At 38.3% G+C, this 22,970-nt stretch overlaps 1 protein-coding gene across 3 annotated transcripts; it reads right to left on the bottom strand.

The window, feature by feature from the left end:
• Positions 1 to 882: 882 nt before the first annotated feature.
• LOC105060741 (U-box domain-containing protein 33) lies at positions 883 to 22,956 on the bottom strand. Of its 3 annotated transcripts, none has more exons than XM_029260620.2 (4): positions 22,552 to 22,956; positions 14,040 to 14,158; positions 13,159 to 13,274; positions 883 to 1,214 (listed from the first exon to the last, which is right to left on the bottom strand). In XM_029260620.2, the coding sequence occupies exons 1-4, from the start codon at positions 22,808 to 22,810 to the stop codon at positions 1,163 to 1,165; spliced, it is 546 nt and encodes a 181-aa protein (XP_029116453.1). In that variant the 5' UTR covers positions 22,811 to 22,956; the 3' UTR covers positions 883 to 1,162. The 3 variants fall into 3 exon arrangements, with proteins under 3 accessions (XP_029116453.1, XP_010942860.1, XP_010942861.1); XM_010944558.3 differs by lacking the exon at positions 883 to 1,214 and adding an exon at positions 1,415 to 2,013; XM_010944559.3 differs by lacking the exon at positions 883 to 1,214 and adding an exon at positions 1,415 to 2,010.
• Between the last annotated feature and the right edge of the window lie 14 nt (positions 22,957 to 22,970).

The following is a 22,970-nucleotide window of genomic DNA, read 5'->3' as shown; positions in this document are numbered from 1 at the left end:
AAAAATGATTGGAAGCCGCTTATCGAAAAGATTATGAAGAAATTAGCAGGGTGGAAAGGGAAACTGCCATCCATAGCCGGACGAATTCTGCTGCTCCACACCATTATCACACCAATCACAACCTATTGGATGTCTAACTTCATGATGCCGTCAAACATAATCAGACAAATCGACAGACTGTGGAGGGGCTTTCTCTTGGCTACTCAACCAGCCATTGAAAGAAAAATATCCAAGTTTGTTCTTCATCACACCCAAAAAGGACATCACAGTGGCTGAGGCATATATTCAGATCATGAACAACACCTACTGGCCTTTCTCACTTCATCTGAACACCTATCCAGAGTTCCAACAAATGAAACAGGAGCTAACCACACTTGATTTATCACTGGGATCTGACAGCCCTGAATGGCAATGGTTTCCAGGTAAGAAATTTTCATCAAAACAATGCTATTTCTTCCTAATGGATGGCGGCGTGAGACCAATGTTCAGTAAGATAGTCTGGGGAATCAGAGTTCCAGAAAAAATAAAATACTTTATCTACCTCAGTTTTCATGACCGAATCCTCACAAAATCAAACCTTGCCAAGCGTGGGTGGCAAGGAAAAAATATCTGCTCACTTTGTGATCCAGCCCCGGAAACAGTGGACCATCTCCTTCTCCAATGTCCCTTTTCACGACAGGTATGGTCAACTCTCATGAAAAATCTTCACCTAAAAGACCTCCTCCAGAACCAAAACAGTTTATGGTGCTCATGGAGATTTGAAGAACCCATGAACTCTTTGCAACAGCATCTTGACATTCTGTTGGCAACTAGATTATAGACCCTGTGGAAAGAGAGGAACAAAAGATTCATGCATTCCTACCAAAACCCGTAGTCATTCAAATTGCAAAGCTCTACACTCTTTGGACCAAACATCTCTTTACAGAACCTGCTTCTACTGATCAGCAAACCAGCGACTGTATGAGGGAGCTTCTGGGCTGAACTCAGGTTGGGTCGCCTATGGGTAGATCGAACGAGGTATGAAACCAGCTGAACATTGTCAAATTGTTGAGCAATACGAGTGACATCAATTGGAAGAACAACCCAGCAAGTTACAATGCAAAACAAACCTGTAAACAGGGACCTAAAATGCCTCGCCAAATCTGAAGTTGAAACTCTGTTTTTAAACCTCTATGAACTCTGTATGTAAAAACTTCTTGAATTCTGTATCTAACCTGAAAGAAGTAATCTGAACTGTGAAATTGATTGTTTCTTACTCCTCTAGACTATAATAGACCTAAAATATTGTACTTATCTGCATTACTTCAATGAAAAAAAACCTCCTGAGTTAGAATCTTCACTAACTCATTTACATCAAAAGAAAAAAAAAAAGAAAAACAACGAAAAGAAAAGAAAAGAAAAGAAAACTGTGGGGTGGCACGAGGGCAAAAAAAGACCCCGTTAATTTGAAGTACTTAATATGTGGCCTGTGAGCACAATGGTACTTATATATTAACTATTATGTATACATCATAACAGGAATTAGATTTTCTCACAGGATGTGAGAAACGAAATCTTCATTTGCTTATCGCTGTCCTTGCTACGTATAAATTTTTTTTGTTCTACTGTATGCCCCTCTAGAAAATATCAAGCAAGTCTTATAGGTTTTTTCAAGTGATGAAAGAAAGAACTTAGTAAACAAAAAATTGAGGACAGTAGGAAGCAAGTCTGATCCTCCTCCTCGGCGTTTTCTTTGCACCTCCATACCGGCGGTCACCACCCGACCCAGATTGAGCACATCGATCTGGACTCCACGTCGCCGGAGGCCTGCACTGTCTCAATGGTGCTCTTCTGTTAAGCAATATGTGCATTCCAACAGCGTGGTTCTGTCTGTCTGCAGTAACAGGACGTGGTGAGGATAATGCTATCGGCGAAGGAGGTTTAACTTCTCTCCCGTCGCATATGATCTCGACTTCGCAGTAGTCAGGTGCATTTTTATGTATTTGTGCTGCTTTGCTGTTTCTCCGCCCTCTTCTGAGTTCATCAAGGATGTTAATGGTTTTCAACTTTCCTTATACTACTTGATCCAATTATTAGAAGATAAACTGATATATATGGATTAAGATTTGGAATTTAGCATGATAATCTATTTACTTATATTATATGCTGCGAGACCGACAATAGTATTAACTAAATATGATAATCTATTGACTTTCAAATAGAGACATGGGTATCTTAAAAATTTTTCAGAATCTTGATATATGTTTGGGATTTGACCACTAGGTTGCTGGTGGGAGAAGGAGAGGGTAGGAGAGTGTGTGAAGCTGCCATGGAGCCATACGTGATTAGCTTTCATGACGTTATTATGTATTTGCTTAATGCATTATAGATCGAGGACCAAGTGACATCGCTCCTACTGCACATAAATCGAAAGAAACTCCTGCCATGTGTTCTATGAATAATAAATACTTTACGTACCCGGTTGCGAACCCGAATGGGTGCCCCAACCAGGTTTTTCATGAACGTTAGGTGAAATAGGCATTAAAGTTGCCAAGATTCTCCACCGTGCATGATTTGCAGTAAAATACTGTGTATTACTCCATGCCTAGCCTCAGGGGATGGATGTCTATCAATAACGATATATTATGGCATATAAAATCATCTTATTTGATACACATGCATCTTCTGATGGTGGTGCTGTGCAGTATTTTGCAGTGCAAACCATGCACAACGGAGGATGTGATCGAATTAAAGATCTTTTAAACCACCCAGTCATCATGCATGAAGACAATTTCTGGTTTGCATAGCAGATGTTGAGTTCTTTTTTAAGGCCACGCCCAATTTCCAATATCTCATGTTAGTTACAATTAGGTGATTTGAATGCCTAAAGATCACCTACTAAAAAGCTAAGGGCCTGTTAGGATGTTGGGGATATCTTGTTAGATAATACCAGCTTCCTATTTAGAAATAGGATGGGAGGAGGACCCGGAGAGGTGAAGGAGAGGCTAGGAAGTCGGCCAGATCATAACTTATCCTTAGTTTTGGGAGATAGTAAATCATCTCTCTATCATGGAATGATTTTTACAATTACAATATACGGTGGATGATGAGATGAATACCTAGGCTAAAACTCTAGATTTTTCTCTTAATTACAACTACGTACCCTTGTTTGGCACCAATCCTTTTCTTAAGTTTAGGCCCTATTAGAGTTTATTTCTTTTGGATGTTTGATTTCCTTCTTAGCTGTTGGGCTCCGGTGGCATAGCGAAATACCTAAATATTTAAAATTTTCATTCAAAACATCTTAGCGCACCAAAACCCTAATGCCCAGGACACCTTGATAATAGCAATCAAAGCATAATCAGACAAGAAATAATAGGAAGCATACCTATTAAATTCTGATTTAGTGAAGAATTATTTTCACAAGATACCAAGTATTCATCCTCCAATGATGTCCATACAGGAATAGATCCAAGGACAACGCTCCTTCTTCAACTTGCTTCAAAAGTTCTAATCTCTAGAACTTGACTACCATCAACTAATTAGACCCTCCTTCAGATCTGAGTCTAGATCTCTCAGAACCTCTTTTTGACCTTGACTACCTTCTTTAGGACCTCTTAAACCCTTTGTCCTATTAGGAATAGGCTTATTTTAAAAAAACAAATCTTGTCCTAAAATCTAAGATTGTAAGAGAGGGAGAGAGGGAGTGGATATGACTTGCAGGAATTGAATGATTGATCCCATCGGCCGTCCCCTATTTATAGAACTAGAGGGGGCACCAAATGAGAAGCCACACCCTTTCCAAAGAGATTTTCTCATGTTCATATATCACTTATCTGAGAGTCTTCAAGCAGAAGGACTCATCAGAGGTATTATATCGATTCATACCTTCTCCTACACCCGCATGTCACAAAGGGATGCTTTTGGCATCCCTTCTGAAATCAGATTCATCCAAAACTTGCCACATGGCAAGTGCATTTGAATTTGATTCTAGATGATCAGATAAGAAGAGGAGAGGCACCTCTTCTACCCAAAGCAGAAGGACTCCTCTCACATCCTTTCGCGTGATCTGCAGATCACTGCGCATGCGCCAAGCAAAACAGAGCATCCCACATCCATCCAGAAGGTATTTTCACACTTTAAAAAGTGTGCCAAGGAAGTTTAGAAGCTGATCTTCGTGCCTTATGAGTTAGAGACCCAAAGCAGAAGGACTCCAGTCCTTCTGCATGCCAAAAATTGGAAGCGCATGCATTGCCTTACAAAACTGCGCCAAGAGTTCTTCTGCAACAAGGACTCTTGGTTTTTGGCGTGGATAAAGGATGTTGAGGCGCCCCTCTTTGGGCTGCCTCTAGGTGGCTCGATATAACCTAAATGCTTACCAAATTGGGTTAGCCAAATAGTAAAGATTGAGATCAAGATCTCTCAAGGAGCTAAGGTTAGCCACACGTACTAGCATGCTTACCGGCTATCCGATTGGATCCAAAATTTTAATTAATCATATCAAATGGGTCCTTGGCCAATTCTCTAATACATATAACCCATTGGATTTCACATCTAGACAGTAGTAGGTCCAGATGTAAGTTGATCTAATTTAGTTAGAATCTTTTCTAATCGATTAAGGTCCAAACTGTGCTAATCCGAGTTCAGCAATCAGAACCCTTTCTAATTGGAGATCGAATTAAACTCTTTAATTCAATCAAATCTACAAGTCAAGATTGACATCTAATAACATATCATGACTACTCAGAAGATGTGAAATTTAATAAAAATATCAAATATATCCTTCAGTGATAAGTTACCGTACAATTCAATCCTTCGATCATCTTACATCTTAAATATGTTAATGAGTATGGAATCATGTCAAACTCAAACACATATTCATATCGATTCTCCATCAATTAGTGATGACTCCAATGATAAAGCATTAAAAATCTTTTCAAATCTTTATCCTACTTTGGCCAAAGACTTTCTGAGTCATCTAGAAATGAGAATGCATAGGATGCCATCTCCTCTTACTAGAAGTGATCGATTTCTTGTTGACCGACTCACCACCTCCATACACATTCCACCATATCCAAAACATCCGGTATATATCTTTATGCCATGCATGGGTATGAATCAAAATATGGATTCATGTGCATAAGATTCCATGATGGTCTCAGATCTAAGGATCTCTTGCACAACTCTCACTTAGAGAACCATCTTTTGACATATAAGGCTCCATAAGATGTTCTCTATCGGTGAGTTAATTCAGTGATTTCATTCTTTAATGAGTACTCACATCTTTGTATTAGTATCTCACACAAGTGGCATGTGAAAATAGCCATCCTCTCTATCGAGCATACATAGGATGTGTCAGTCTATCCGGAACATTGATCTTCGACTCAATATTTCTACGACTAGAAATATTTAGGATTAGGATATTAGGTTTCACAGACGTAAACTCTTCATGGCCCTAAAATTATTGTCCTAATCCATAGGATTCATCATAATTTTATACACAATAAGATACAGCTACAATGATGAATCAATGCCTCATTTTATTAACTAATGAATAATGTCATTATATGAGTTGAAAATTTACAAAAAAAAATTCCATCGTATTTCTCATGCGATTGGCTTGTAAGGTACTCTTCTTTCAATCTCTCACTTGTACTAAAGCCAATCACTTTTATATCTCAATCTCATACTATCGAGATGATGATTAAATAGCTACTGTGGTATGGCTTTAGTGAATGGATCTGCTATATTATTTTTAGTATCAACTAGTTCTAAGACAATATCTTATCTTTCAATAATTTTTTGAATGAGGTGAAAGTATATAAGGATGTGCTTGAGAGTTTAATAAGACCTAAGTTCCTTGGTTTAAGCAACGACCCTAGTGTTATCATAGTAAACTGGTACTGATCATTCTATCTCAGGAACCACATCCAAATCTATGATAATTTTTTTTATCTTGATGGCTTTCTTGGCAGCTTCACTAACAGCAATGTACTCTGATTCTATGATTGAGTAAGCTACAGTCTGCTATTTGAAACTATTCCATCTCACTGCTCCACCATTTAAGATAAACATATATCCTAATATTGACTTGCTATCATTTGGATCAGATTGAAAACTAGAATCTGTATATCCCTCTAGTTTCAATTTTGATCCTTCTCCATATATAAGAAAAATATCTTTAGTCCTTCTCAGATACTTAAGAATATTTTTTACAGTTTTTCAATAATCCTCCCCTGGATCAGCCTGAAACCTACTAGCTATGTCTTAAGCATAAGCTACATCAGGCATGATACATAGCATGGTATTCATGATCGATCCCACAGCCGAAGCATAAGGAATCTCATTCATTCTCTTCCTTTTCTCATGTGTCTTAGGATATTTTCTTGGAGAGATGTATGCCATGTCTTACAGGTAAATAACCTCTTTTACTTACCTCTATGTTGAACCTTTTCCACACAAGATCTATGTATTGAGACTGAGACAAACCTAGCATTCTCTTAGATCTATCTCTATAGATCTTTATACCCAGTATATAAGATGCTCCACCCAAGTCTTTTATGAAAAACTTATTTGATAGGCAAGTCTTGACCAATTGCAATATTGAATTCTTAATGAGTAGTATTTCATCGACATACAGAATCAAGAAGATGACAATACTCCCACTTATCTTCTTATACACACAAGACTAATCCATATTTTTGATCAAGCTAAATTCTTTGAGTGTCATATCAAAATGAATATTCTAACTCCTCGAAGCTTGCTTCAATCTATAGATTGATTTTTTTAGCTTACATACTTGATTTGCTTTCTCACTTGAGACAAGTCTCTTTGACTGAGTCATATAGACCTCTTTCTTAAGATTACCATTGAGAAAAATGATCTTGATATCCATCTATCAGATCTCATGGTCGTAGTATGTAGCTATAGTAAGTAAAATCCGAATGGACTTGAGTGGATACCATAGCCCTCACCTATGGTAAGCGAAAAATCTTGCTTGATTTCTTTAGTGGGGTTGAGATCTCAATTCCTCGTGAAAACCTTATAAATAGCACAATAAATTTTCATGAGTTCAAAGGTAGAAAATTCTTTTCAATTGCATCTTATGCAATTCTTAACTTCACCTTACCTCTAAGATACTTGTAGCCTTATAGATAGCACAACAAACTATAGTGTTTATTAAGTCAGATCCTTCATTTTTATACAATTATATCTGAAAAATATTATCCTTGTGGATAGCACAACAAAGTAACATATTCAAATATGCCATAAGCATCTAATATGCATCAAGACAATCCCACATCAATCCTCATAGTAAGCCTTGTAGATAGCATAACAAACCTATTATGGTTCATCACATGGAATTGACTTAGCATGAAGGAAGGCATTAGTAGTGTACTAAATATTAAGCAACACTAATTCAAAATTCAAATTAATCCAATTAGCCAGAAAAATGTTAAGATTGGCGGGAGGCTCTCCATTGCTTTTCTTAGACACCAACAAGTTGGTCAGGTAAGCAAATGATCCTAATTAAATAACCATTGCACTTGAAACACTCCTTAGACACCAATTGATCAATCGATTTAAAAATTGGTTAGCTTCTGATTCCCAACACTATGACTTAATATGATTTTATGAGGGCTTTCATGGTCTTGTGCACATTCTAATTAATGATACTAATACATATATATAAATATACTGTATCATGTGAAATATGAATTATTCATCATTCTAAGATAACTTTTCAGCATAACAGACAACCATTGCTATGTTAGGACAATCTTATTTCAGAATGATGAAGAAGTGAGTCACAAATAGTAACAACTAATTGTAAACATCACATAATGATGCAAAATAGAATTTAAATTATGACATTATGCATCTAAACATATCTCTAAGATAGATTAGGGTTTGGATGTTCAATCGGACTCAACTCTTGATCCAACTTGAATCAAATCAAAAATTCTAGCTTGATCACAATCACGACCTCATTCTAACATTTGATTGTATTCAAGATAGACTCTGATACTACTGTTGGATTTCGATGGTGCAGTGGAATGTCTAGGTGTTTAAAATTTTTATTCAAAATACCTTAGCGTACCAAAATCCTAATGCCCAAGACACCTTGATAATAGCAATCAAAGCATAATCATACAAGAATTAATAGGAAGCTTACCTATTAAATTCTGATTTGGTGAAAAATTATTTTCATAAGACGTTCAAGTGTTTTCTCTCCAACGGTGATTCACACAGGAATCGATCCAAGGACCGCGCTCTTTCTTCAACTTGCTTCAAGAGTTATAGGCCCTAGAACTCGACTAGCCACCAACTGATCAGACCCTTCTCTAGACCTGAGTTTGGACCTCTCAGAACCTCCTTCTAACCTTGACCATCTTCTTTAAGACCTCTTAAACCCTTTGTCCTATTAGGAATAGGCTTGTCTTAAAAGAATAAACCTTGTCCTAAAACCTAGAGTTGTAAGAGAGGGAGAGAGGGAGTGGATAAGGCTTGCAGGAATTGAATGATTGATCCCATCGACCGTCCCCTATTTATAGAACCAGAGGGGGCACCAAATGAGAAGCCCACCCTTTTCAAAGAGGCATATCATATTCATATATCACTTATTTGAGAGTATTCAAGCAGAAGGACTCATCAGAGTTGATATATCGATTTCTACCTTCTCCTACACATGCGTGTCACAAAGGGATGCTTTTGGCATCCCTTCTGATATCAGATTCATTCAAAACTTGCCATGTGGCAAGTGCATTCGAATTTGATTTCAGATAACCAGATAAAAAGAGAGGAGGTGCCACCTTCTGCCCAAAGTAGAAGGACTCCTCTTACATCCTTTCGCGTGATCTGCAAATCACTGCGCACATGCCAAGCAATACCGAGCATCCCACACCCATCTAGAAAGTATTTTCACACTTTAAAAAGTGTGCCAAAGAAGTTTAGGTGCTGATCTTCATGCCTTATGGGTCAGAGACCTAAAGCAGGACTCCAGTCCTTCTGCACGTCAAAAAATGGAAGCGCATGCGCTCCCTTCACAAAATTGCGCCAAAAGTCCTTCTGCAACAAGGACTCTTGGTTTTTGGCATGGATAAAGGTTAAGTGTTGACTCTAAGATTGATTTTAATGATTTCAAAGTATTAAGTATAAATGATATTAATCATGTGTTTCAAGAATGTATGTAGGTCTTTTCAGGTGTTCAAATTGAAAAAAATATCCCATTGAAAAAGATCTCCTTAAGTTGTAAAAGCCAAAGTACTTCAAAGAATGAATTTTTTAATGCTTGACCAAAAGGAGTCGACTCCTAATGAAGAAGAGTCGACTTTGGCACATTGGAAGAAGACTAGTATGTAGGCAAATCAACTCGAAGAAGATTCGAACTGACTCGATCTCAGAAGATAGAGAATAGTTTTTCATATCCTATAACCGAGCTGACTCATCAGAAATTTGAGTTGACTCGTAGGCAACTGGAGTTGACCCCAAGAAAAATAAAGTCGACCCTAAGCATGGGACAGGCTATAATGGCTAGTTTTCTGCATGTTTTCAATGGCTATTTCTCTACTTCAATGGTTAGTTCAAACCCTCCAACGGTCCAAACTTCTTCTCTAGCCATTGTGAAGCCTATTAAAAGGTGGAGAATCAAAAAAAAAAAGGAGGCAAGTGGATTAAGAGAGAAAAACCTTCAATTTGTGAGAGCTCCATTGAATATCCTTGAAGAGAAAGAAAAGAGATAAATTTGAGCACCAAATTCAGAGGGCTTTCAAGAGTATTCAGCTTCATCATTTCTACATCCTCTTAAACTTCAAAGAAGAGAACACAAAGCCTCAAAAGATCAATCTTTCAGCTTCTTCTCCATGCTTCAAAAGAGTTTTTATTTTCTATTTCTTTTGTGCTGAAATTGTATACCTTGTATTTTGATTTCTTTATAAGTTTCTTTGGGAAAAAAAAACTTGAGGTAAAGACCCATCCAAGTTCGAAATTAAATATTGTAGATTTTGGTTAGTGAGTTTAGAAAACTACCTGGATTGATAGTTAGTCCGAAAAATTATCGGTATAAGATTTTGGTTGGTGAGCCCAAAAAATTAACTGGATTGATAATGAACTTGAAAAACTATCGATGCAAGGTTGTGGTTGGTGATTTTATAAAATCAACTAGATTTGTTTGTGAGTCCAAAAAAATAAACACATTGTAATCAATGATTATAGTAAAATTTTTAAGAAGAGCTTGGGGAGTGGACATAGGTATGGGGTTGCACCGAACCACTATAAATCTTTGTGTGTTTGTATTATGCCTTTGCTTCTTGCTTTACTTGTTTTATTATTTACTTAACTTTGATTTATCTCTTGTATAGTATATCATGTATTTTGATTCCGCTGCTTCTTTAATTTTATACTTCATAACCACTTGAATTGATTTAATTAGAAGTACATAATTGCCTTAGAGCTTAATTTGGTTAAAATTTTTAAAGAATCCAATTCACCTTCCTCTTGAGTTGCTACCTCTGGACAACATTGAGGTGCCCCTCTTTAGGCTACCTCTAGATGGCTCGATATAACCTAAATTCTCACCAAATTGGGTTAGCCAAATAGCAAGGATTGAGATTAAATCTGATCTCTCAAGGAGCTAGGATTAGCTACACGTGCTAGCATGCTTACCGGCTATCTGATTGGATCTAAAATTTTAATCAATCATATCAAATGAGTCCTTAGCCAATTCTCTAATGTGTGTGACTCATTGGGTTTCACATCTAGCCAGTAGTAGGTCCGGATGCAAGTTGACCTAATTTGATTAGAACCTTTTCTAATTATTAAGGTCCAAACTATGCTAACCCGAGTTTAGCAATTAAAACCCTTTCTAATTGAGAATTGAATTAAACTCTTTAATTCGATCAAACCTATAAATCAAGATTGATATCTAACAACGTATCATGATTATCTAAAAAATATAAAATATCAAATATATCCTTCAATGGCAAGTTACTGTACAATTCAATCATTCGATCATCCTGTATCCCGAATATATTCGTAAGTATGAAATTATGTCAAACTCAAATACATATTCATATCGATCCTCCATCAATCAGTGTTGACTCTAATGATGAAGCATTAGAAATCCTTTCTAATTTTCATCCTGCTTTGGCCAAAGACTTTCTGAGTCATCTAAAGATGAGAATGCATAGGATGTTATCTTAGTAGGAGTGATCGATTTCTTATTGACCGACTCACAATCTCCATACATATTTCACTATATCCAAAACATCCAGTACATATCTTTATACCATGCATGGGTAAGAACCAAAATATGAATTCATATGCACAAGATTCCATAGTGGGCTCAAGTCTAAGGATCATTTACACAACTTTCACTTAGAGAACCATCTTTTGACATGCAAGTAAGGCTCCATAAGATGTTCTCTGTCGGTGAGTCAATTCAATGAATTCATTTTCTAATGAGCACCCACATTCTTGTATTAGTTTCTCACACAAGTGGCCTGTAAAAACAGCCACCCTCTCGATCGAGCATACATAGGATGTGCTAGTCTATTCGGAACATTGATCTTCGACTCAATATTCCTACGAATAGAAATATTTAGGATTAAGATTTTAAGATTTTAGATTTCATAGGCATGAACTCTTTATGGTTCTAAAACTATTACTCTAATCCATGGGGTTCATCATAATCTTATACATAATAAGATGCAGCTATAATAATGAATCAATACCTTATTTCATTAACTAATGAATAATATCATTATATGAGTTGAAAATTTATAAAGAAAAATCCCATCGCATCACTTATGTGATTAGCTTGTAGGGCACTCTTCTTTCATTATCCACGTGTTTGACATGAAGAAAATTAGGGTCGCAATACATTGCGACCTAAACCAATTCCCTCCATTGGATTCCATTGTCCTACAAGGAGTTTAGTTTTGGTCAGCTCCTTGGATGACTCCTCTTATCAGGATATCAATGTTTTTCGAAGCAAAACTCCTTGCAAAAAGATCTTACAGGGCCAATAAAATCTTCTAGCATCCCAATAGGCCTTAAAGTAACTTATTGATGTCTCTTAACAGACATCCCATTAGGCAAAAAAAAAAAGAAGAAGAACACGTATAATTACTCCCTTCCAAGCTAAGTGAGATGAAAATATCTATCAAGCTAGCTTTGAAGTAGTCCACATTTTATTCAAAGGTTGTTCCAACCACATTTTTGAGCTATGGAAGAAATTCATATATTGCCCTAGAAGAAGGGCTTTGCTCAAGAATTAGACTTACTCTAAAACCACATAAACACATAAACAACAATGTGGTTATCATTGATGGTGAATTGGGCCTTACAAGAGTTAAGTTTGCTTACCAAAAGGGTTATCTCCATTTTGAATCCAATCTGACTTTTGAAATAACATAACTAGTCTATAATAGAAGTTGCTTCACTCTTATATGTAATTCAAAACTTCAGTTTGGTGATCATGATCAACGCCGCTCTAGGCACTGTTCATCCTTGTTATAGTGGGGATGTTTGTATAGCTGCTAGAGCTTAAGTGGGCTTTTGATTTTTTATCACCTACTCCACCACTCAAATATATAGCATCTTTGTCTTTTATATATTTTTCTGTATGAAAGTTATTTTTCATTTATTAATATGATATGATGGACATGATCCAATCAAAAATGAAACCTAAATTCAGATGGTGATCCTTTGCCTGATAAGGAACGGATACTTTATGCAGATCACTGCCAGCTAGTTCTATTAGAAACAGGAGAAAGAATTACAGAAGGGAACACCAACTATATAGATGGAAGGACTGCGATCTAATATCATTAGGATTAAGATTTCAACGTGTGCAATCAGAAAAAAAAGATTTCAAAGTGGTTCAACAATATATTTGTGGAATTAACACTTAAAAAAAAAAATCTTAATCTTAACGACGTTAGATCAAGGTCTTCCCCTTTTACTTTTGGGAAAACAAAACACTTATGAGAAGCCAAGTAATATGTTTCACAGTATTATTATTGATTAAAGAAATATTAAAATTATGAACTTATGTCTCTTCTTTCACCAGGTGGACCACTGGTATGTCATTCTTCTTGTCCAAATAAAAAAATCAATGAAATTTATTATGGTTATAACATCAGAAATTATTTTTGGATTACTTGTAATAAAACTTACCTTAAATTAGCTTTTGTGGCACCGACGATCAACCTTTTAATGTTGAGTACTGGAATAAGACCAACAATAGCCTTTACAATCTGATCACTCTCAATAAGATGCGTATCTGCCTCCACCTGACATTCATATATATGTGATATACAAAATTAGTGCATCAATTACATTTAAAAGAAAATGAATTCGAGGATAATAAAGAGAATTTTCTTAGTTTTGACCAAGACAATTATACAAGCATTTTCTCTTGTTTCCATACTGCAAAAAGCTTATGTTCGCCGGAAACAAAGTGAATGCATATTGTTTTTATAAGATTGATTGTCACTTTCTGATCTATAACTTAACAAGATTATCAATCTTATTGTTATACAAGCCTATGTTAGCCACAAACAAAGTGAAATCATATTGTTTTGTAAGATTTATTGTCACTTTCCGATCTATAACTTAATAACTATATGAAAAGATTTGTAACTTTATATCGTTCATCTGGCCACAATTACCAGTGAAGGTAAATTAGGATGAATCATGCCTCCTTTTGTCCTGTATCATATTGGCGATAGATGTCTCAAAGGTGCATAGATGATATCCATTTTTTCCTCTTTAGGTGCGCGAATGACAGTATCTTGTTTACCAGCCTTAGATTAGCCTGTGGGCATCCCACTTGTATTAGCAGGCTAGTTTGAAATAATGGTTATCGTGTTTTAACAGCTTCCATTATTGACCATTGTAAATTTGTAATAGTTATGACGGCCATTATTTATCTCAACAGGCCATTTTTAAAATTTTTAATATTAAAATAATCACTGAAATAATGGTTATTATAGTGGTGCTAAGATGGATTTAAAGAAATTGATATTACTTATGATCCATAGTTTCAATAAAATTACCTTAGAACTTTGGCATGAGTTGAGGTACTTCTGCAACATTTCTTGTATCTTGGTCTTCTCTTGCTGCGTGAACCTCTCCACCTGTCTGTCATTGAGTTGGTGCTTTGGAAATATTCCTACTATATTATAAAGATAAATACCCATAGACGCTAGTTAATAATAATTTTAAAAAAAAACTCTAAAAAAAGATATTCACTAATGATATGTGATAATTAATTGTGCAATTGATATATTCTATTACTAGCATTTAATTATTAAAGTCCAAGAGTATTACTAACTATGCAGAGAATATCACTGTATGATAATTTTTGTTTTACGTAATGCAGATTGAAAATAGTGTTTAATTATGAGGAGAAGGCTACCAGACAATTTCTTGGGCATGAACATGTCCACTAGCTCGCAAACATGCATAGGTAGATGCCTTTCCAAAATTATTAGAAATGAATAGTTAAATTCTTGCACAATCCCCACTCCTTGCAAAGATTAGAGCTCTTTTAGTGGGCTCAGATTGTATCTTTTGCATGAAAGAATGATTGATCTTTTTTTGTGAAATCAAGTATTGGATCATATCTCACATATATTTAAAAGCACTCCAAACTCTCTCTTTCATTTATATGCACATATTTCATAGCGGTTATTGTGCAACACAATGATGCATATTGTAAAAAAATATGAATCATTTTTTTGTGCGATAGGTACAACCCAAAGTCTTTTTCAATAACAGGCTACAATAGCTCATGCAAATTTGAAGAAACCACCTCACATGCAATAAATTTTTGTAAGTCGATGAGTTTGAAAGGTTTGACCAATTTCTTATTCAAACACTGAAGTAAGAAATGCAGCCTATTTCTTATTCCTTCAGAGATATCTAGAGTGCTAGGCTTCAATTTGTTGCATCCTAAACTCATCTCCATTCACAATGCCTTATCTCCTTTGAGGGGCATCAACTAATGTCATTCACCATCGAAGGCACAAAGAATTGGAATTTGAAAAACAAGAATATTGGTTAGGCAGTGAGCATATATAAAATATGTTGTATCTAACTTTGATCATTGTTGTTGCAAGACTTCGGTTTGAGGCAAATGTGGTTGAGGTCGGACTCCTTTCAACTTGGGAGCTCGGCGCTAATTTAGGGACTAAGATGCTAAGGGAAAAGACTAAGATGCTAAGGGAAAACTCCAAGAGAAGTCCATTCTAATCGAGGATTCTCCGATAGGAGATCCTTCGATGCTTAAGTCAGCCGGAGCTTGAGCATAGTAGAGAAAAGAGAGAGGAAGAGCAAGAGCATCGGAGTGTTCTCTCGGGTTGAATTTATTTTAGGATCTCCTTATTACCTCTTTATATCGTGGTGGTACTGTAAGTTGTTATGCAAGAAACCGATAGACCATTAGACCCTAATTCTCTAGATTACTAGATCTCAATCTGACAGGCCATTAGGATAGAGAATCTGCTCACTAACATGTGAATCAGGATTATTAGTCATAGATGCCAATTGTGGATAGTGCCAATATTCTAAAAGTTGTTGGAAGATTCTAGGAATTGCCTATATGGCTAATAAACGGGCGACTTGAGGTTGGTGCAAAGCCGAGGCTCTATCTTGGATGTATTAGCACTCGTACAGGTCATTGGGCTCAGTTTTTTTATCATCAGTTGGATCCCTACCCTACAATCGGTAAATTTCTGATCTGAAGGTTGGACAGAAGCTGATGACATAAAGTCATCTCACCTCAGTCTCTTGGACCTCTTTCTTGCATCTCAGGCAGTCTAGTAGGGCCATCGGTAAGTGCTTGATTGCAATCCGAGGAAAGATCAAGTCGGATGGCTGTTAGCCTTCACAACACTTGCCTTCCACTTTTGAATCCGAAGTGATTTCACTATTTCAGACGAAGGAAGTAGTTAGTTCCATGGTTGGTCATTGGTTGCGGATCCAACTTTTTTTCTTGGAGTATTTATTCCACAGTGCCTTACGGAGAAAATCTTAGGGCCTCATTTTTCCATTGCAATTATGAAGGATGGGGAGTTCAAGATACTATGATGTAATGGTTTGGAAAACAAAATCTGAGGGTTATTTCCAAACTCGTTGAAGTTTGCTACATATTGTGTGTCGGCAGGCTTTATGGTGTGCCTCACAAATCGACCCATGTAGTTTATATTTGAGGGTGGTGTGACGAAGAGTCATGTAATTTGATAGCCTTGATGGGTGTGATCCTTAATACTTGCAGTCCCCAAAAAGGCATTTTGCCAACAGGGGCACCTGGGGCACTTATTCCAACAAGGCATGACTCCCAGAGTTATTGGGGTTGTGACATCTGGTGCATGGCCTGGGAGGTGAAGGGGTGCATCCCCACCTGGGTCCCCTAAAAATAGAGGGGAGGGGCTACTACTAATGATCAAGTCTGTTTTCTTTAGTTTTCATGCTGTCATCGTTGCAGTCTTCCACCAAGGGCATAATGGTCGCTGGCATTTACTACACCATGGAGGGGTTCTCTCCCATCCCCCCACTTGCTACAAGGTGTCCGAGAGGGGCATGCCTGTAGGCATAGCATCTTGGCATGAGAGGTGTTAAAAATAATCACCTCTATGGAAGATGTGGGACCATGACCATCATTGATCTAAAGGGTGCTACTGGAGACTAACCATTTCGCATTGTCTTATTGTTAAAATTCCATTGCCCCGATGTGGACTCTGTTGAGAGTGCAACAGCATTGGTTGTTGGTCCAAACGAAGAGCAAGCGATGGCTCGAGGGGCCTTCTCAGCATTGAGCCATCCAGAAAGGTCTTAGAAGTTAGAGTACCTTTCCTCAGGGTTGTCATCCCCCCTTGAGCAGACATCCTGGTCCAAAGAGGAATATTAGGCAGATAGATGGGTTTTGGGTGGAAGTTGACCAAGAGAATAATGCCATCCCCACTATCCTTTAGTACAGACTAGTGACTACCAAGAAAATTTTCTCAAAATGAACGTTGCCTGGGGCTCTGTCGAATAAGGGCCCGATCCCACTACCAAAACTACGTCTGAGGATATTGACCGAACTTATACTTTTTGCTTTCTTTCTTGTTGTAATGAACCTTCTTTGAATGGAGTGAAATAAATTTCTTTACCATTTTATGACGTATATGTTGAATGGTCTTAATCTTTGGCATCAGTCATTTGTTTGACTAGTGTGATCATCGGCTCGGCCAACTAACTGGGATGTCTATAAAGTAGAAGTCCTTGGTTCGGACCTAGATCCGAAGCCACAATATCCTAAGTCAGACCAAAGTCGGTTCAAGGTCTTATTAACAAAGTCGGTCCGTATTATCCTTGGCAATGAATTTTGCCAAGTCAATGCCATCGTGTTTTTCCCAACTAGCCAATGATGCTTGAGAAGGTCCCAATGCCAATTCGTCCGAAGTTGATAGGAAGTCAATCCATGGTATTTTTTTTGCCATTGTTATCATCATCTCAACTAGAACATCAATGGGTGTTCACAGATCCCGATGAGAATTCATTTGAAGTTGATATGAAGTCGATCCATAGTAATATTTTCGCCATCATTATTGTCATCTTCCTCTGATCACCAATGAGGTGTTCAGGGAGATCCAGACAAGAATTCATCCAAAAATGGTTTCAAGTCGACGGCAATATTTCTACCATCCTTGTTGTTGTTTTAACTTGGCCATCTATGGGGTGTTTGGAAAGATCCCGACGAGAATTTATTTAAAGTCGATTCAAAGTTGATCTACAGTAATATGTTTATCAAGTCACTATCATTATTTTAATCCGATCATCAATGAGATGCTCAAGAAGATCCCAACAAGATTTCATCTAAAGTTAATGCGAAGTCGATCCACAGTAGTATTTTTATCAAGTCGCTATCATCGTCTTAATTATCAATGGCATGCTCGAAAAGATCCCGACGAGACTTTTCATATGGAGGTCCTTATTTAGATCAGGGTATCTCCCTGTGATCAGTGCTTTGCTGATCACTATTATGGAGGTCTTAGCTATAGCAGAGATATTTCCATAAGATCATTTTTTTTTGACCTAGTTGTCGGGATGTAGACTCCGAATGTTCCAGATCAGATTGTGTTTGATCATCCTTCTCCAATATCAAGGTTGGATTTGGTTATCCTAGATATACTCTGGTGGTGTCTTCAATCATTCTTGATGACTCCATTCGTGGTCGGCTATAGCAGCCATCAGTTGAATATTTCACTTAGTCACTTTAACAAGAAATCTATACCAAGGCTCAAAGGGAACATTTTTATTGATGTAATCAACCAAACAATCAACATATTGGGTCATACATTCCTGATCGGGACTCCTGCCACCTATAGAGCTAGAGATCATACTACTGACACCAGCCATGGTCGGTTGTTGGTGTTCTCTTTGTTAGGCTGATGCGAAGGTGGCTCTTTAGGTGCTCAGTCCTGTCGCCTTCGAACAGACTTATTGAGGTAGCTTCTTTGGATTAGGACTTCAATCTCGTTTTTGAGCTAGAGATATTTCTTGGTATCATGGACATGGTCATGATGGAAGTGATAATACTTCTCCTTGCTCCTCATCGGCAAAGCCTTCATCGGTTTGAATCGATGAAGATATCCCTAGCCTTCGATTTCTGTCATGATATGGGCTCGAGAAGTGGATATGAGAGTATAGTTGTCGAACTACTGAGGACTCCTTGGCCTTGAGCTATTCGGGGGTCGAGAGGACTCTCCTTCTACTTGGTTCGCATGAGGTTCCTCTCAACCTCACTTTTCGTTGGGGGTCTTCTTTCCCTCGGCTTGCTTCTATGCAATGCGTGCTTCTTCTGCCTGTGCATATTTTCTAGCTCACACAAGCAGGTCGGCATAGTCCCTTGGGAATATTTTGTCGAGAAAGAAGATTAGGTGCTCATTCCACAATCCTTGCTTGAGCGCTGATATGGCTACCGACTTATCAAGATTATGCACTTCAAATATGGTAGTATTGAAACGTGCCATTTAGTTGCACAGTGACTTACCCTCTTCTTGTATGATCGAGAAGAAACTGTCGGTGTAGGTCCGATTGTCATCGAAGTGAGCAATGAATAGCCTTTCGAACTGCTCGAACGAGTGAATAGATTTTGGTTGGAGTCTCGAATATCATGCTCGAGTCAATTTCTTAACAGTGGCCAACAAGGCAAGGCAGAGGAGGACATTCAAGATATCCTGGAGCATCACGAGGGTCTTATAGCCTTCCAGATGGTCGAGGAGGTTCGAAGAGCCATCATATGGCTCTATCTGAAGCATTTTGAACTGATCTAGAATTGATCCCCTCAGGATGGCATTGGAGAAGGAAGGTCGAGAATGTCGCTCCGATGGCTTCCATTATGAAATTCACCAAGACGATGCTCAATTTTCCAAACTTTTCACTCGAGATCTTTTTTCTGACAAGACTTTCTGGGCCACAGAAAGTACTTCGAAGTGGAATCTCCACCAAAGGAGGGAGATCATCGCCATTGGTCTTCCTTCCTCCTGACGTGATGGGAAGGCGACCGACAGGGAGCGGAAGTGAGGGCGGAGTGGATGGTATGCCGAGGGACAAATTCTGAGCTCTTGGGGTGAGATCGATGATTATGCCATGGGAAAGCCACTTGAGGTATCGGCTCCAAGGATCGAGGCCACTTTATCGTCAATTGGAGCTGCTGCACTACACAAGTCAGCACTTGGATCTGTTGGACTAGGGCCTCAAGTGATCGTGGATCCATCGGGACAGGGGTTTGTGTAGCGACGAACTCTCGAGCAGACCACCTTGGCTGTGGGTGGATGATTGTTGGCGGGAGGTGATGGAGTAGTGCGCTCTTGTTCTTGCCATACTTTCTTTCCTTTTTGATTGGGCTAATGGCCTTTCCTCTAGTGCCAGACTATTACTACGATACTCTGCTTTGAGGAAAATGTGGATGAGGTCAGACTCCTTCCAATCAGAAAGCTCGATGCTAATTTGAAAACTGGGACACCAAGAAAAATCTGCATGGAAAGTCCACTGTTATCGAAGATTCTCTAGTGGGGGATCCTCCGATGCCTAAATTAGCTGAAACTTGAGAATAGTAGAGAAAAGAGAGAGGGAGAGCAAGAGCATCAGAATTTCTCTTAGGTTGAACTTATCTGAAGATCCTCTTGTTACCTCTCTATATAAAGGGGGTACTGTAAGTTGTTATGCCGGAATCCTATAGGCCGTTAGGCCCTAATTTCTTAGGTTACTAAGCCTTAATCTGACAGACCGTTAGGATAAAAAATTCATCCACTAACCTATGAACCAGGACTGTTAGTTATGGGTGCCAATTATAAATACTGTCCACGTTCTGAAAGTTGTTGGGAGATTTCAGAAATTGCTCACGTGGCTAAGTAGGCTGGTAGCTTGAGGTTGGTGCAAACTTGAGGCTTTGCCTTGGATATGTTAGTGCCTGTACAGGTCATTGGGCTTCGTTTCCTATCATCGGTTGGATTCCATCTTAAGGTCGGTAAGTGTCCAATTCAGAGGTCGAGTAGAAATCGATGACATAAAGTCATTTCACCTTAGTGTCTTGGATCTCTCTATGACATCCAAGGCAGTCTAGTCAAGCCGTCAGTAAGTGCTCTATTGCAATCCGAGGGAAGGTTGGGTTGGATGGCGGAAAACCTCTACAACAATCACATCCTCAAATAACATTGGTGTACTGCCCTCAGATAATGTCAGCCCCGATCACCTAAAAACTATTCTTCACTCTTTTTTGAGAGAGACACTTGGCATTGTCCCATGAGGTGGGGTATCCTGCCAAGTTCACACATAAAATGTGGCATTCAATGTATCTCCACCACATGACCTCTCTTGGGGGTAGGTCCTATGCTATTTGTATGATATACATATTTATTTCTTAGCAAAAAAAATCAACTAATTTTAGCTTTAGGTATGCATCCTTCAACTTCTTCCATTTAATTCTAGTTTCTTATGAATATCGAGTATGTTTTCTCCACATCTTGTAAATAAAAATGAGTGGAATTCCTTTTTATTTTCTTCAACCTCAAGAGCTCGGTATGCTGACCTTAGTATCTCATATCCCCATTAAGTTTGGTCGGGTTGTATCTTTTGTGCAAAAGAATGATTGATATTTCACGATGCCGTCCATTAAATTGCATATCTTACATGTCCCAAAGTATTGAGCTGGCTCATTCATCTATCTAAACAAAGCGACCATTGCACGATCTAATGGCCGATTCATGCAAAGGAATCTTAATCTTTGTTTAGTGATACAACTTCTGTTGCACAGAGTTAGAGTGGGGGCGTCATGGGTCCACAACAATATACAAATCTTAATCACACCATCTCGATGACGAGTCGATCACGAGTCATTGCAAGTATCATCGCCTTTATCTGGAAGACTTCTTTTTTCTCAACTTTTTTAAGAATTAAAGACGCCTTCTTGTCCCGTTGGGAAACCCAAAGCATGGATAGCCGTCGCCCAGACCCACCAATTCCTAGAAAAAGACTTACAGGTAGCAACTCCTTGCGCAGGCAGTGCCTTCCGACTCCCAAGGGAGAAAAAAAAAAGAAAACACATAGAGGAAGTTAATACCTCTGAAGAATGAATAATTATTGAGATACCAACCAATCTCCAGTTTCCCTGTTTTCTTTTGTCTCCGTATGATTGATTTCAAATGGATGGAAAAGTTTTGCTCTAGGAAAAGTCAACTCTTATGGTTTCCCTTGTTAGCTTTTCATTATAAGAAGAAGGAATCCTTGGTGATCTTGTTCTGCCATCTAAGTACTACCCACCAACGTTTGTGGTGAGCTTGGTGTGGTTTAAATTTTGGATGCCATTCACTTGAAAATGAAGGACGCAAAGGATCTTCTGATCTGTTTTCCCTAAATCCTTTTCATTTTTGATTTCTCTCTTACGCAACAATTGTACATTATCTCTTATTCAATAAAAACAGGTGGCTCTGGCCTCCTTTTCATCCAAAAGAAAAAAAAAGGGAAATTTGGATGCCATGAGTACATCAAATTGAATGGTGTCAGACTACGGTCAACCGTCGGATTGAATGCATTAACGGCTCACCAAGTGTCTTTACGAGCTCCATGTGAGAGGTCTAGAATTAGACATTGGTGGGTGGCCATGGTACTCATCGCTACCTCTATGATATGGATGATCTCTCTCTCTCATAAACCCAGAAAAACTGAAGGCCACCAAAAATATTCTGATCCTGTGCTGAGAGTTCCTTTTCTTTTCCTCTAAAATGAGAAGAAAATTAAGAAAAACATATATTACTTTCAAATTTTTCAAGCTATAAAAGCCACCAATGCTTTATGATTGCCCATACCATAATCGTTTTTTTAAAGGAAATAAAAAAAGAAAAGGCATAAACCAGAGCAAGGTCATCGGAACACTTCTTTTAGATCAAAAACCATTTTCACGAAAAGAAAAAAAAAAAAAAAAGAAGACTGATCCGATCATGACCAAACATACTTGTTGACTGGCAGTCTATAACAAATTGTTTAGGAGAGAGAAAAATGATAGAAGAGAGAGAGACTTACATGGAGTTGGAATATAATGGACCTCAGGGTGGACATGTATAAGGCAGACGGAGCGAGGCTTGGCGACATCAGGCCTCAACGCCCATAAGAGTGCATCCATGCTTGAACTACTCTCCCCCACTGCCACGTACACCTTGTCGCCATCCACGGCCATCCCCGGGCTCGGCGGCACCGCTTCCCGGGGCTCAGAGGCTCTCGGCTCCTCCTTTACCTCCTGTATCTCACACACAGCGGTACTTGTGATCTCGCTCGTGTTCATGCTTGCTATGAGATCCTTGTAGCCCTTTGGAGAACAGTTGCAATTTTTCTCCAGTGGGCGAGGTAGGAGACACTAGAGAGGAAGTGACAAGGCCTTTGGTGGTGGAAGGAGGAAGGAGAGGAGTAACGGGTCTTTGAAGACGGGGGACAGGGAACCTCGG

This window comes from Elaeis guineensis, chromosome 1 (assembly GCF_000442705.2).
Source record: "Elaeis guineensis isolate ETL-2024a chromosome 1, EG11, whole genome shotgun sequence".
Classification (NCBI taxonomy): Eukaryota; Viridiplantae; Streptophyta; class Magnoliopsida; order Arecales; family Arecaceae; genus Elaeis; species Elaeis guineensis.
This window is presented reverse-complemented; position numbering and strand designations above follow the sequence as displayed.

What these genes read in the sequence shown, in the direction of transcription:
- LOC105060741 (XM_010944558.3), bottom strand. Translation starts at nt 22,810, where the DNA reads ATGAACACGAGCGAGATCACAAGTACCGCTGTGTGTGAGATACAGGAG. An exon ending in ACTCATGCCAAAGTTCTAAG is followed by an intron (nt 13,275 to 14,039) that starts GTAATTTTATTG and finishes TATGAATGTCAG; the next exon opens with GTGGAGGCAGATACGCATCT. An exon ending in GCCACAAAAGCTAATTTAAG is followed by an intron (nt 2,014 to 13,158) that starts GTAAGTTTTATT and finishes TGATGAACTCAG; the next exon opens with AAGAGGGCGGAGAAACAGCA.